The sequence below is a fragment of the Rhamphochromis sp. 'chilingali' genome (assembly GCF_963969265.1).
Source record: "Rhamphochromis sp. 'chilingali' genome assembly, chromosome: 14".
NCBI lineage: Eukaryota > Metazoa > Chordata > Actinopteri > Cichliformes > Cichlidae > Rhamphochromis > Rhamphochromis sp. 'chilingali'.
In genome coordinates, this window is record NC_137941.1 from 36,961,652 (window position 1) to 36,973,607 (window position 11,956).

At 43.3% G+C, this 11,956-nt stretch overlaps 2 protein-coding genes across 2 annotated transcripts; one reads left to right on the top strand and one right to left on the bottom strand.

Annotated features, from left to right (window-relative positions):
* Positions 1-6,735: 6,735 nt before the first annotated feature.
* Positions 6,736-7,865, bottom strand: LOC308409878 (trace amine-associated receptor 13c-like; the record flags this gene model as incomplete). Its single annotated transcript, XM_080902878.1, has 2 exons — positions 6,736-7,552; positions 7,702-7,865. 2 exons carry the CDS (start codon positions 7,863-7,865, stop codon positions 6,736-6,738), a joined length of 981 nt encoding a protein of 326 aa, XP_080759004.1.
* Positions 7,866-8,911: 1,046 nt separating this feature from the next.
* Positions 8,912-10,960, top strand: LOC308409653 (putative nuclease HARBI1; the record flags this gene model as incomplete). Its single annotated transcript, XM_080902559.1, has 4 exons — positions 8,912-9,344; positions 9,421-9,533; positions 9,619-9,730; positions 9,811-10,960. 4 exons carry the CDS (start codon positions 8,912-8,914, stop codon positions 10,191-10,193), a joined length of 1,041 nt encoding a protein of 346 aa, XP_080758685.1. The 3' UTR covers positions 10,194-10,960.
* Positions 10,961-11,956: the final 996 nt, after the last annotated feature.

Genomic DNA, 11,956 nt, shown 5'->3' on the forward strand with positions numbered 1-11,956 from the left:
TATGTCAAATCCTGCATAGTTTCATTGTGTATTGAGGTTTTTAAACTTTTTCCAGTGAAGTTCATGTACTTGATAGATTGCATGCATTACCTACAATCGGCCAACCCTGTTCTTCGACCTCAAAACCCCGAAGTCTTCGACCCATTGCTATCAGCCGTACCCTTGCTGGAACTTAGGAGATGCTACTTTGTCATTTATTTACCCTTCCACTGGTGCACATCCTCTGCCTCTACCTTCCCTGCCTAAGAGGCGCTATAGGAAGCGGGGCAAACTGAGTGGGTTCCATGTTCGCTTTAAGGTAAGGCACATGCTGCGGCTAACTCCTATTCCACTTTGGATATTTTGCAACCTCCTTTCTCCATTCAGGACCAGTTGTCCTTCAGACTGATTAGCCACCGTTGGATTTGTCCAGTAGGACGACAATCTTACCCAGCTCGCCCAGTGGTTTGTTTGCCTGCTCGGACATGGATTGGGACTCCCTAAACGATCTTTTTCTCACCTTGTGGTTGGATTCTTTGTTCCTGAAGGAAACTTGGATTCGCAGCATTCTTACACAGTGGGTAAGTGAAGCGACACATTTAAAGGGCCACTCGTTGGACTTGGTCATTTCATATGCTCAGGATATCTGTATTAAGAGCAATGATAATGTTGGCATCTCTGTCCATTTTGTGTTTATGGTCGATGCTGAGTAAAATGCAATAGAACTGACTTCTGCGGGCCCTCGTCGCCCTGTATGTATATTTAATTCTGAGACTGTGCCTTTTTTGATCCTGATAGCACGGACACTAAGTCTTTTACTCCGTGATCAATCCTTGTCCTGGTAGGTCAGATTTGGCTTCCTCAGCTCTCTGTGAGCAATTTTTAAATCATTTTACAAGAAGAATTCTATCTCTTAAGCCTTCATTTTTACACCCCTCTGTGGTGAATCCTCTCCGTGCTAAAGTAGGAAGAGGTAGGAAGTAGGAAGTAGTTCATTCTCCACCCTCAAGAGATTATTGGACAGGTGAGAAGTTCGAATTCTGGACGTGACATTTCTCCCATTATTAAGGATGGTTTTGATGTAATTGGCCTTATATTCTACCTTTGATGAACCTATCATTAATGGTGGGCTGTGTCCCGACTGCCTTTAAACACGCAACAGTGCAGCCTGTTCTAAAGAAAAGCAGCCTTGACCAGAATGATCCTGCAAACTATAGACCAATCTCCAAACTCCCGTTCTTATCTAAAGCACTAGAGAAAATTGTGTTTTGTTGTGTGTCATGCTGTAGGCATTAAGGGTTCTGCCCTTAACGGGTTTAAATCCTATCTCTCGGATCTTTTTCTATCACAATGGGATGTTACTCACCCCATCCAAAACTGAGATTGTAGTGTTTGATAGGCATATCCCTCGGGACTAGTTAGCCATTCTATTTGGCCCCCTTGCTAGCTTCTTCTCTGACACTGTAAGCAATCTAGGTGTTTTCCTGGACAGTTCATTTAAGCTTGTTAAACAAGTGTCCTCAGTAGTCAAATCTGGCTTTTTCAATTGCACAATCTCTAAAGCCAAACATTTTACACAGCACAATGACCTTGAAAAACGTATTCATGCTTTTGTGACTTCCAGATTAGAATACTGCAATTCCCTTTACTTTGGCCAATCTGTCCATCTCCATAGACTTTAGCTTGCTCAAAATGCTGCAGCTCGTCTCCTAACTGGAACTGGAAAATTTGCTTCCATTACTCCAGTTCTTGTTGACTTTGGCTACCCATCAAATATTGTATTGATTTTAAAATCTTGTTGTTTACTTTTAAAATTATAAATAACATTGCGCCTAGCTATCTTGCTAACCTTCTTAGCTTGTATGCTCCTCGTCGAGCTTTAACCCTCTGGGGTCAACGGACGCGCTGGCGCGTCAAAATCACAAGACCAATTTAAGACGACACAGCTACAAGATGCAGCGACTCAGAGTCTCCATTTCAACCTGGATCAAAAGTGCGGAATTCAAACTATATACCAGTTTTTGAATTGTGTTGATGGGCCACGTAATATCAGAGTTATGAGAAAAAAGATACACGCAATGTTTTATTCTGAACAAAACAGTTGTGTTTACAGCGGGAAGCACGGTAAAAAAGGCGTTTTCTACAGACAGCGCTAGCAAGCACTCTCCGCTTGCGAGTGAAAAAAGAAAAAGAAAACAAACACCCCTTCCCTATTGGTGTTAAAGTTTACCTTGTCAGCCAATCAAAAACTGATATGGCAACATGTGGCACTTGGTTGTTTAGGGAGAAGGGGCAGTTTTAGGAGCGACACCTGCGACGGAAAGCGGGCAAGCGAAAGAAAGACAGAGAGAGAGTTTTCATATGTGAGACATTAGTGATGTTTAGCGTGTTTTGAGGCTAGAGTTAGTGTGTTGTGTAGTTATTGTTTTGTATTGTGTGTCAGTGTGGTGGGGCGTGGTCTGCGGTGCCGTGCAGGGAGGGCGGACGCACCTGCACGCCATCCTTAATCACGCCCGCCTAGTTAAAAACACGGGGACTCAGGGGTTTGTGGGTGTTGTGGTGAGATGTCAATAAAGATGGCTCTGAATGATACTCTGTGGTCCCGCCGTGCCTTATTCTCACCACATTGGTCCGAAACCCAGGAGGCAGCACGGCGGGTCCGTATCGGAGCCAGGGAATGGAGGAGCTGGCCCAGAGGGTGGCCGAAATGGTGGCCGCCCAGCGGGAGCAGGCGGCGGAGGTGCGTCGCCAGCAGGAAGAGCTGCAGGACCAGTCCGAGTGTCACCTGGAAAGGATTGGGGAGCTGGTGGCGGTGCTCTGGGCGCCACCCCCACAGGGGTGTCCCGAGGACAGTGAAGGAGCCGCGTGAGGCACCTCAGCAACCGGAGGTGGCAGACGAGGCGCGCGGGGATCTGCTCCTGCCGGAGGAGGGGGAACAGCCGGGTGAAGGGCTGCTCCTGCCAGGAGCGGTGGATGAGCCGCTCCAACCGGAGGCGGCGGATGAGGCGCGCGAGGGTCTGCGCCGGCTGGAGGAAGAGGAGCTGCGTGAGGGGCTGCTCGAGCCAGGAGGGGCGGCGGAGGGAGTAGTAGTGACGGAGGAGTCGCGCGATGGGCTGCTCCGGCAGGGAGCGATGGCGGTGACGGAGGGGCCGCGCAAGGAGCTGGAGGTCCCCGTGCCGGGGGAGCCTGCTCGAGTGGAACTGGCGAGCGAGGCGTGCGCCACGCTTGAGATCGCCGTGCTCACCAGACCGGCCTCATCACCACCAGAGGCCAGTACACGCCACACCTCTGCCCAGCCACCTGTGAGCTGGGGCTCATGACTGTGCCGGCCGCGCTGGGTGCACCTGCCACGCGTCCGACTTCCGAACCAGCTTGGCCTGCGCCGCTGGATTCACGGGCGGCCACCTGAACTCGCACCTCCCCGTCGCTTGGACGGGGCCTGGGGGCGCCCGCTGTCCGGGCTGATTCCCTCTCCCACTGGCGGTGGGGGAGTAGGTTTGGCCGGATGGCTCCCCGGCCTCAATCGGGCGATGGGGGTATTTGGTGGGGCGTGGTCTGCGGATGCTGTGCAGGTGCGTCTGCCCTCCCTGCACGGCATCCTTAATCACCAAGAGGGGGCTGTACCTGCTGGAGGCGGAGGCGCAGCGCGGGGAGCAGCTCCAAACGGGAGTGGCGGAGGCGGTGGTGGAGCAGCTGTGCGAGGTGACAGAGGGGCCAATGTGGTGAGAATAAGGCACGGCGGGACCACGGAGTATCATTCAGAGCCATCTTTGTGGGCGATCGTGGCTCAAGAGTTGGGAGTTCGCCTTGTAATCGGAAGGTTGCCGGTTCGAGCCCCGGCTTGGACAGTCTCGGTTGTTGTGTCCTTGGGCAAGACACTTCACCCGTTGCCTACTGGTGGTGGTCAGAGGGCCCGGTGGCGCCAGTGTTCAGCAGCCTCACCTCTGTCAGTGCGCCCCAGGGTGGCTGTGGCTACAATGTAGCTGCCATCACCAGTGTGTGAATGTGTGTGTGAATGGGTGGATGACTGGATATGTAAAGCGCTTTGGGGTCCTTAGGGACTAGTAAAGCGCTATATAAATACAGGCCATTTACAGGCCATCTTTATTGACATCTCACCACAACACCCACAAACCCCTGAGTCCCCGTGTTTTTAACTAGGCGGGCGTGATTAAGGATGCTGTGCAGGTACGTCCGCCCTCCCTGCACGGCACCGCAGACCACGCCCCACCACAGTCAGTTATACTGCTGAATTGCTCCAAAAAAGCCATCAAAGGCAAATTCCAGTGTAAACGCTGTCCCCACATGGAAAACTGGACTGACACACCTCTTGTTGTCAGACCTGCAGGGTTTAGGACTGTGCTGTTCTCCTCTGTATTATATTGGACACAAACTATTTTTTTGGACTGGCACAAATAATTTTTGTGCCTTCTTATTTGATGCAGCACACCTGATTGTTCAGTAAATAGTTTTAAATTGTTATATAAAAAACGCCTGAGGGCTTGGCTGTATTTTTAGGTAAATAGTACCATATAACTTTGTTGTTCGCAAAACTTGTGTATAATTTTTAGAAATGTACAATTTCTATTTGCATTTCAAGTTATGAAAATGATTCGTTAAACATGTTTTTTTGAATTTTTTGTCTCGATTTAGATCAATTGTGCTAATATAGTATGCCAAAATGAAAAAATAACTCAAATTTCAGATATTTGAGGTTATGCTGAAAATAATGATACCAAACAAGGCAAGATAAGCGGTTTTTAAAGGTGTAATATAGAGGCAAAATCAAAAGTAGTGAAAAACGGCCAATTATACCCTGGACCCCAGAGGGTTAAGATCATCTGGTCAATTACTTTTGGTCCAACCTAGGTCCCACCTGAAGACCAAGGGGGATTGTGCTGTTGTCTCAGCTGCACTGAACCTCTGGAATAGTCTTCCTGTTACTATTCGTGCCTCGGACTCTATTCAATCTTTCATAACACGGTTGAAAACATACTTATTTAATTTCTTTAATATCCCACTAACTAGTGCCCTTATTTCATCTATTTGAACCTTTTTACATTTGAACCTTCTTACTACATTTTGACTTTTTACTGCATTATTGCTGATTTTTGTAGATATTATTTTATATTTATGAATTGTCTCTCTCTCTTACCCGTGGCCTGACATCTATTTTATTTAGCCTATACTCCTGGTTTAATTAGTGCTTCCCATCTGTTAGTATTAGTAGCTGTCACGGTTCTGGGTCGGTTCGACTCAGCATTTTGGAGTTGTTATGTTTTGGCTTTGAATAATGGATTATTCCTGTATACTGGTGGTGGTGGTGATGATTATGATGATGATAGATTATTATTAGAGTTCCATGTTTCTGTTTATGTGTGTTTCAGGATTTTTGTCTCATGTTTAGCATTTAGGTTCCATGTGTTATATTCAGTCTGTCTCTCAGTGTCAAGTCTGCGTCTTTGTGTAGTGAGGTCTTGTTTCCTGTTTTATTGCGAAGGTCTGCGTCTCTTGTGAATGTGTTCAATTTTACCTCTTGTCTCGTCTCGTTAATTGCTCCCAGCTGTGTCCACCACCTGTGTGTAATCTCCCTGTGTTTCTCTGTGTGTATTTAATGTTTAAATTAGTTGAAATAAGGGTTTTCAAATGTCAAGCAATATGTTAAAAATAAAGCGAAAAGCACCTAAGTAAAACTCTTTGTGACTGAAACCAGTTCACTTTGTTCATTAGAAAAATTGAATCATTTATTTTTAATATAGGATGTTTACTAACAAATTTCTGTATATGAAATATTAGACATCGATTAAATATGAAGCACAAACCTGTTTTAAGTCAGCTTGAAAAAAGATTTAAAATGACATGCAATCTATTAAGATTAAGATTAAAACTCATTTTAGTTAAAGGTTCAGTAAAGCACACTGCAGAAAGCACTTTCTGACTGTGATCAGATCATTTTGTGCATTAGAATAAAGAAAGAGCTTATTCCTATTCCACTGTTCAGGCCAGTCTGTAACATCATCAATGATTTGGTAACTTCCTCAACAACAAACTAGAAGAGATAGACTCTAATTCTCTGGGAAACACTGTAAGGAGTGGAGTGACATTGTCCACCGGTGGGGAATGTTTGTGTTTTTATTCTGTTCTTATGTTGTGGAGATATTAATTTAAACAATTAAATATGTAGATACTTACGTTATTATATATATTCCCTGTGCAGGTACCTCTTTAACTCGCTCTTTTTTCTTTTTTCTTGTTATTCTAAAATTATTTTAATGTAAAAATCTACATGCTGCTAACAGAGAAATGCCAAACTGCATTTCATTGTTGTTGTAACAGTGACAATAAAGATGTATTCTATTCTATTCTGTGTAAATTTCAGTGTTTCAGTAAGAATGGTTGTTAATTTATTAACACATCTATACATTATCTTATAAGACAAGCATTTTTTACAGCTGTAGGCTGTAGATGTAAATTAGGCTCCCATGTAAAACTAGCATATTACACATCTTCATTTAGTTTAGTTTAGTTAGTGATGGTTTTCAGAATTTGTGATGGATTCACATTCATTTAAATTAGAGAAACGAACACCTGATTTTGTCATGGTGTAACAGAGGATTAGAATACTAGCCCTGAAAATCGAAATGTAAAGCAACCTCTAGCAGATATTTGTTTCATTACACTTGAAATAAATAATAATTTATCAGTTTTTCAGTGTCAAAGACTGTATGGCTTGCTCATTACTAAAATCACTTTTCCCTATAGTATACTGGCCTCACTGGAGCCATGCCTAAATATCTTAAATGTCACAATGAGCTTGATAGATTTCAGAAACCAGGGGTAGCAAAAAGTGTAGATTAATGGGTTCAGACAAGAGTTAAAATAGAACAGCAAGCGCTCAAAAGGTACAGATCTAATATCAAAGAAACTATTCTGGCCTACCATTGAGGAACAGAAAAATGGGAAAAGACATATCAGAAAGGCAATAACAAGTACACCGAGAGTCCTGGCAGCTTTCAGCTCAGATTTCTTAGCATGCACCGTCTCTGACCCCTGGAGTCTGAGAGCAGTGATATGAGAGCGCATTGCCCGAGCCTGAGACACAGCCACCGCAAATACTCTTAGATACAGAACTATGATGACAATCACAGGGCCGACAAAGGTCAAAACAAAGTCAAAAATTCCCACAAAGTAATCAATGACAACTACACAATCACCAGAACAAGAATTATACCTCCCTGGCTGCTTCAAATTATCCTTCATGATAAGACTGTTATACAGAATTGAACAAGCCCAGCAAGTACAAATAGAGACTGAGACTCTTTTTATAGTGATTTTGGTGGGATAATGCAGAGGGTCACAAATGGCTACATAGCGGTCAGCTGATATGAGTACCATAGTTCCTACTGAAGCAGAAGTAGCAATGTAATCTAAACTGCTATACAGAGCACACATGTGGTCACCAAGAAACCAGCAGCCATCTAGGAGGCTAATCTGACAAGCCATGATGAGGCCCACGAAGAAATCTGAGACGGCCAGAGAGAGGAGGAGGAGGTTGGTTGGGGTGTGCAGCTGCCTGGATTAAAATAGGAGCATCAAAGGTTGTTCTACAGCAGTAATTGCAACTCCACTGTAACATATAGAACAAAGCAACACATTTTCTAATTAAATTCACAAAAAACATAATTTTTCTATAATTTGTTAAGTATTCAAATATGTCAGTACTTGAAGTGAGCGATGGAGATGATCACAAGCAGGTTCAGAATTGTAGTAAGCACAGAGATGGAAGACAGTGGAGTGTAAATAAACACAGCCTCAATTTGTGAATGCTTTTGCCGCACACAAGAGGAGTTGAATAGTTGTGGAAAGCAGAGTTCAGTTTCTTCCATTGTTAGAGAAAGACAGCAGTGGCTGTTCAGCACAAACAGCTTTGTGACTGAGCCCCTTTTTTGTATCACCACCCTTCCTCCCACAATTGCCTTCTGACGTAACTCATTCTCTGATATTTTTTCCCTCTGCGAATAAGTCAAAATGTGATGTTAATAATATAAAGTACAAGAAAACCAATTCAATACAAGTGAACTTCTTTTAAATGTTAAATTAATCATTTTGATGTGTTTTTTTAATAGTAACCTAGTTTTATGTTAAACCTTTAGGGAGTTAAAGTTTAAATCGCTGTAAACTGTTTAAACGTTTTTAAAAAGCACCCAGTAGCTGTTTTTTAAAGTTACCTAGTATTTTTGACACTGCTTAGTATTAACTCATTCACTGCCAGCCATTTTCAAATCAGGTAACTCCCCACTGCAATTGACGTCTATAGACGTCAATGGCAGTGAATGAGTTAATTTAATACTCAAAAGAGTGGACACACATAGACGCTTTTCTAGCGTAGTTTAACACTGGTAATTTTGCAGTCTACTTTTAAGTGAAAAAGCTAATGGACAATAATTTCTTTAAATATGGAAGTGTCATGGTCCGGGTGAGCATCCAGTGTTTTTCAACTGTTTGCCAAGGTTCTTCAGTACCTTCCCTTGGTTCAGGTTTTGAGTTTTATTGTCATATACAGATAAACAATGTAGCAACATTTACCTGTGATGAAATTCTTAGGCTCGTGTTCCTCCACTTTACATGAACATATAGAAAGCATACAGGTATATTAAGAAAACAAAATAACAACAATAATAATGAAATACTAAAGTATTAAATCACGGCCCTGTTTCAGGAAGCCGGTTTAGTGGAAAAACTGAGTAAGTATACCCTGAGTTAACGAAAACTCTGGGTTTTCGGTTTCACAAAGCGAGTTCAGCTGCAGCCTGAGTGAGTCACTATGACGACACACTCCGTGAAGCTAACCTGCCCCCTAGCAGGTTTACTACAACTAACCCTGACTGTCTCCGCCCCTTTGTCGGAAACCTGACAGTAGGAAGTGTCGGACATGGCGTGCCACTTCCTTGAAGAGCCAGTAGATCGTGAAGCCCAAATTCTCCGCAGAGCTCTCCGCCGGGAGAGAGTGATCAGAGCGCGTTTGGACATTTTATCATTTCCTGATGATTTTCTGTGCGAACGTTACCGTTTCTCAGCACAATCTATAATTTATTTGGATAACATCCTCAGGCCATATATTACGCATGTGACACATCGCGGACATGCTCTCAGTTCATTGCATATTATTTGTATTGCACTTCGGTTTCTTGCAAACGGGAGCTTTCTGTATAATATTGGTGACGCTGAGCACGTTTCCAAGGCTACCGTCTGTCGGGCAGTCAGGAATGTTACAGTTGCACTGAAACGTCTCCTGTACTCGTCTGTGGTGTTCCCCGGTCACAGACCCACAAGATTTATCAAAGAGGGATGCCACAAAATTGCAGGTATCAGGATGACCAAAACTTAATGTATGATGTGGTGATACTTGGACTACTACTTAAATTGCACATTTATTTTCAGGGTTCCCAGGCGTGATTGGCTGTACAGATGGCACTCACATTCCAATCATTGCTCCTTCAGTAAATGAAGGAGACTATGTGAACAGGAAGTCTTTCCACAGCATTAATGTACAGGTACATAGTTCCCTGTAGCATGTCAAACTAACAAATTATTTCATTATAGTAATGGATGCTAATTTGTGTTCTCTGCACTGTGAAGATCATATGTGATGCTGCCAACATTATCACAAATGTGGAAGCCAAGCGGCCAGGCTCTGTCCATGACTCACAAATATTCCGTGAATGTACACTGAGCACAAAATTTGGACATGGTGAGTTGAGAATACTTTAAAATATATAAAGACCAATTGCTTCAGGGACATTTGAACTGAAGTGTACCCTTCTGTCTTAGGAGAGTTCACTGGCTACTTGCTTGGTGATAGGGGGTATCCATGTTTACCCTATTTGCTTACCCCTTACCCTGACCCTGAACTGGGCCCACAGCAGCGATATAATCTGGCTAATTGCAGGACAAGAGCCAGAATTGAAATGACTATCGGAATGCTTAAGGCCCGGTTCCAGTGCCTGCAAAGACTCAGGGTCACCCCAGAAAGGGCATGTGACATTATTGTGGCATGTGTGATTCTTCACAACATTGCCACAATTAGAGGAGAACACTGTCCTTCTGAACCAAACATCAGCAGTGATCCAAACCATGAACATCCTGACCCTCCCACGGACATACAAGATGGAAGAGCAGTCAGAGACACCATATGTCACAATCATTTCTTTTGACCCATCACCTCAACATGTTGAAAGAAGAATAAACAGATTTTTTGTTCAACTGGCTTTATTGGTCGCCTGTATTTCCTGTACACAAAGTATTAAAAGATGTAAACCTCATAAAGTGTCTCTGTTGCTTCCTCCTCTGTAACAGCTGTCAATGTTTCTTCATTATTTTCCTGTAGTAAAGAAATAGACAACATTGCTGTTCTACTGTAAACTCATATAATCTGTGGAGTATTACTCACAACTGCATGTTGGTCTGGCTCAACAGGAGGCTGCACCAGATGCAGTACACCATCACCATCAACTGATAGAATATGAGGTTTATACAGGTCACTTATAACTTACAAGGGACCAAATGGCAATTAACAAACATACCAAGCACCTTACACTTCATTGTCATTATGCTCTCAAAGACAACCAAGGCTGAGGGAAGGCAAAATCAGTCGGAAAATAACTTCACTACAAAATAATTCATTATGGTAAAGAGTTTATCAAATGAATGTGTCGCACTGCAAAGGTGACTGTGAAGAAAGGATGTATGCACATCATGTATTATTTTGAATTTACCCCTTATGTAGGCACTTGTGTCTTGCGGGGTTATTGCCTCAGAGGATGTCCCCGCAGAGATGCCTTCGGCCACAGGGCGCCCACTGTTTTGGCTGAGGGCCAACTGCTCAGCCTCTGTGAGTGGTGGTGGTGGAGGACCCCCACCTGTTTTTCGGGCCTCCGCTTTTTTTCTGTTGGCTATAACGGGCCACATTTGAGCATACAGAGTAAGCAAATATGTACTTGTAATGTGCTCAGATAATTTCAATAAGTGCTTACAGAAAGAAAATTAATGTAGCCTCTAACTGCAATTGATTTACATCGGACAAACAGACCAAGCACTATGGCTCATAATACAATTACACCTTACCTGTTTGGACTATATTTTTATATTTCATTTTTACTTGCTGCCAGGCACGTTTGGGGCCTGTTGGGTTGCACCTGCGCTCACATCACATCACAAAATAAAATGTATAAAATAACAAATAAAATAACATATGATAAAATAACGTGTTAAATGGGTGGAAATCCCTCGATCAATGTTTAAATTAACACTCACGCATTGACTCTGTCGGCTATGTTTTGCCATGCATGCTTTTGCAGCTGTGGCTGTGTTACTTTTTTCTGCGGAATTTGCATGTTATCGGCATATGCTGCCATCAGAATTTCGGCCTCAAGCGCTGTGAAATACATTGACCGCGCCTTCTTTCCCTCCGTCTCCATGGTGACTCGCTTAATCTGTGCTCCGCTTATCAGGGCTTTATGTATCCTCGTCCGCGCGCTTCACTTGGGGTTAAAGCAACTCCGCGTTGACTGAACTAATTGTTATCAGCCTTTCTGAAACGGAATATTCCGAGTTGGACAGTTCGGGGTTACTCAACCGTGAGTGTCGTTTTTCACTCTGAGTTTTCCAAACCGGCTTCCTGAAACAGGGCCCACGTCTCAAAACCCATCTATTCAGAATTGCATACACCTGATTCCGTCTTAGTCCATTTTTACCTTGCTCAGCTTTCATACTTTCATGCTTGTTTTGTTTCATATTTCCCTTATGTTGAAATTTCATTTTGCCATGTTTTATTATATTGTATTGTTGCTACTGTTCTGTACTATTGTAAAGTGACTTCAAGGGTATTAAAGGTGCCTACAAATAAAATGTATTATTATTAGTATTATTATTATTATTATTACGTCCCCACGAAGAAGGTCTAGGAGTGTGAGTGTGA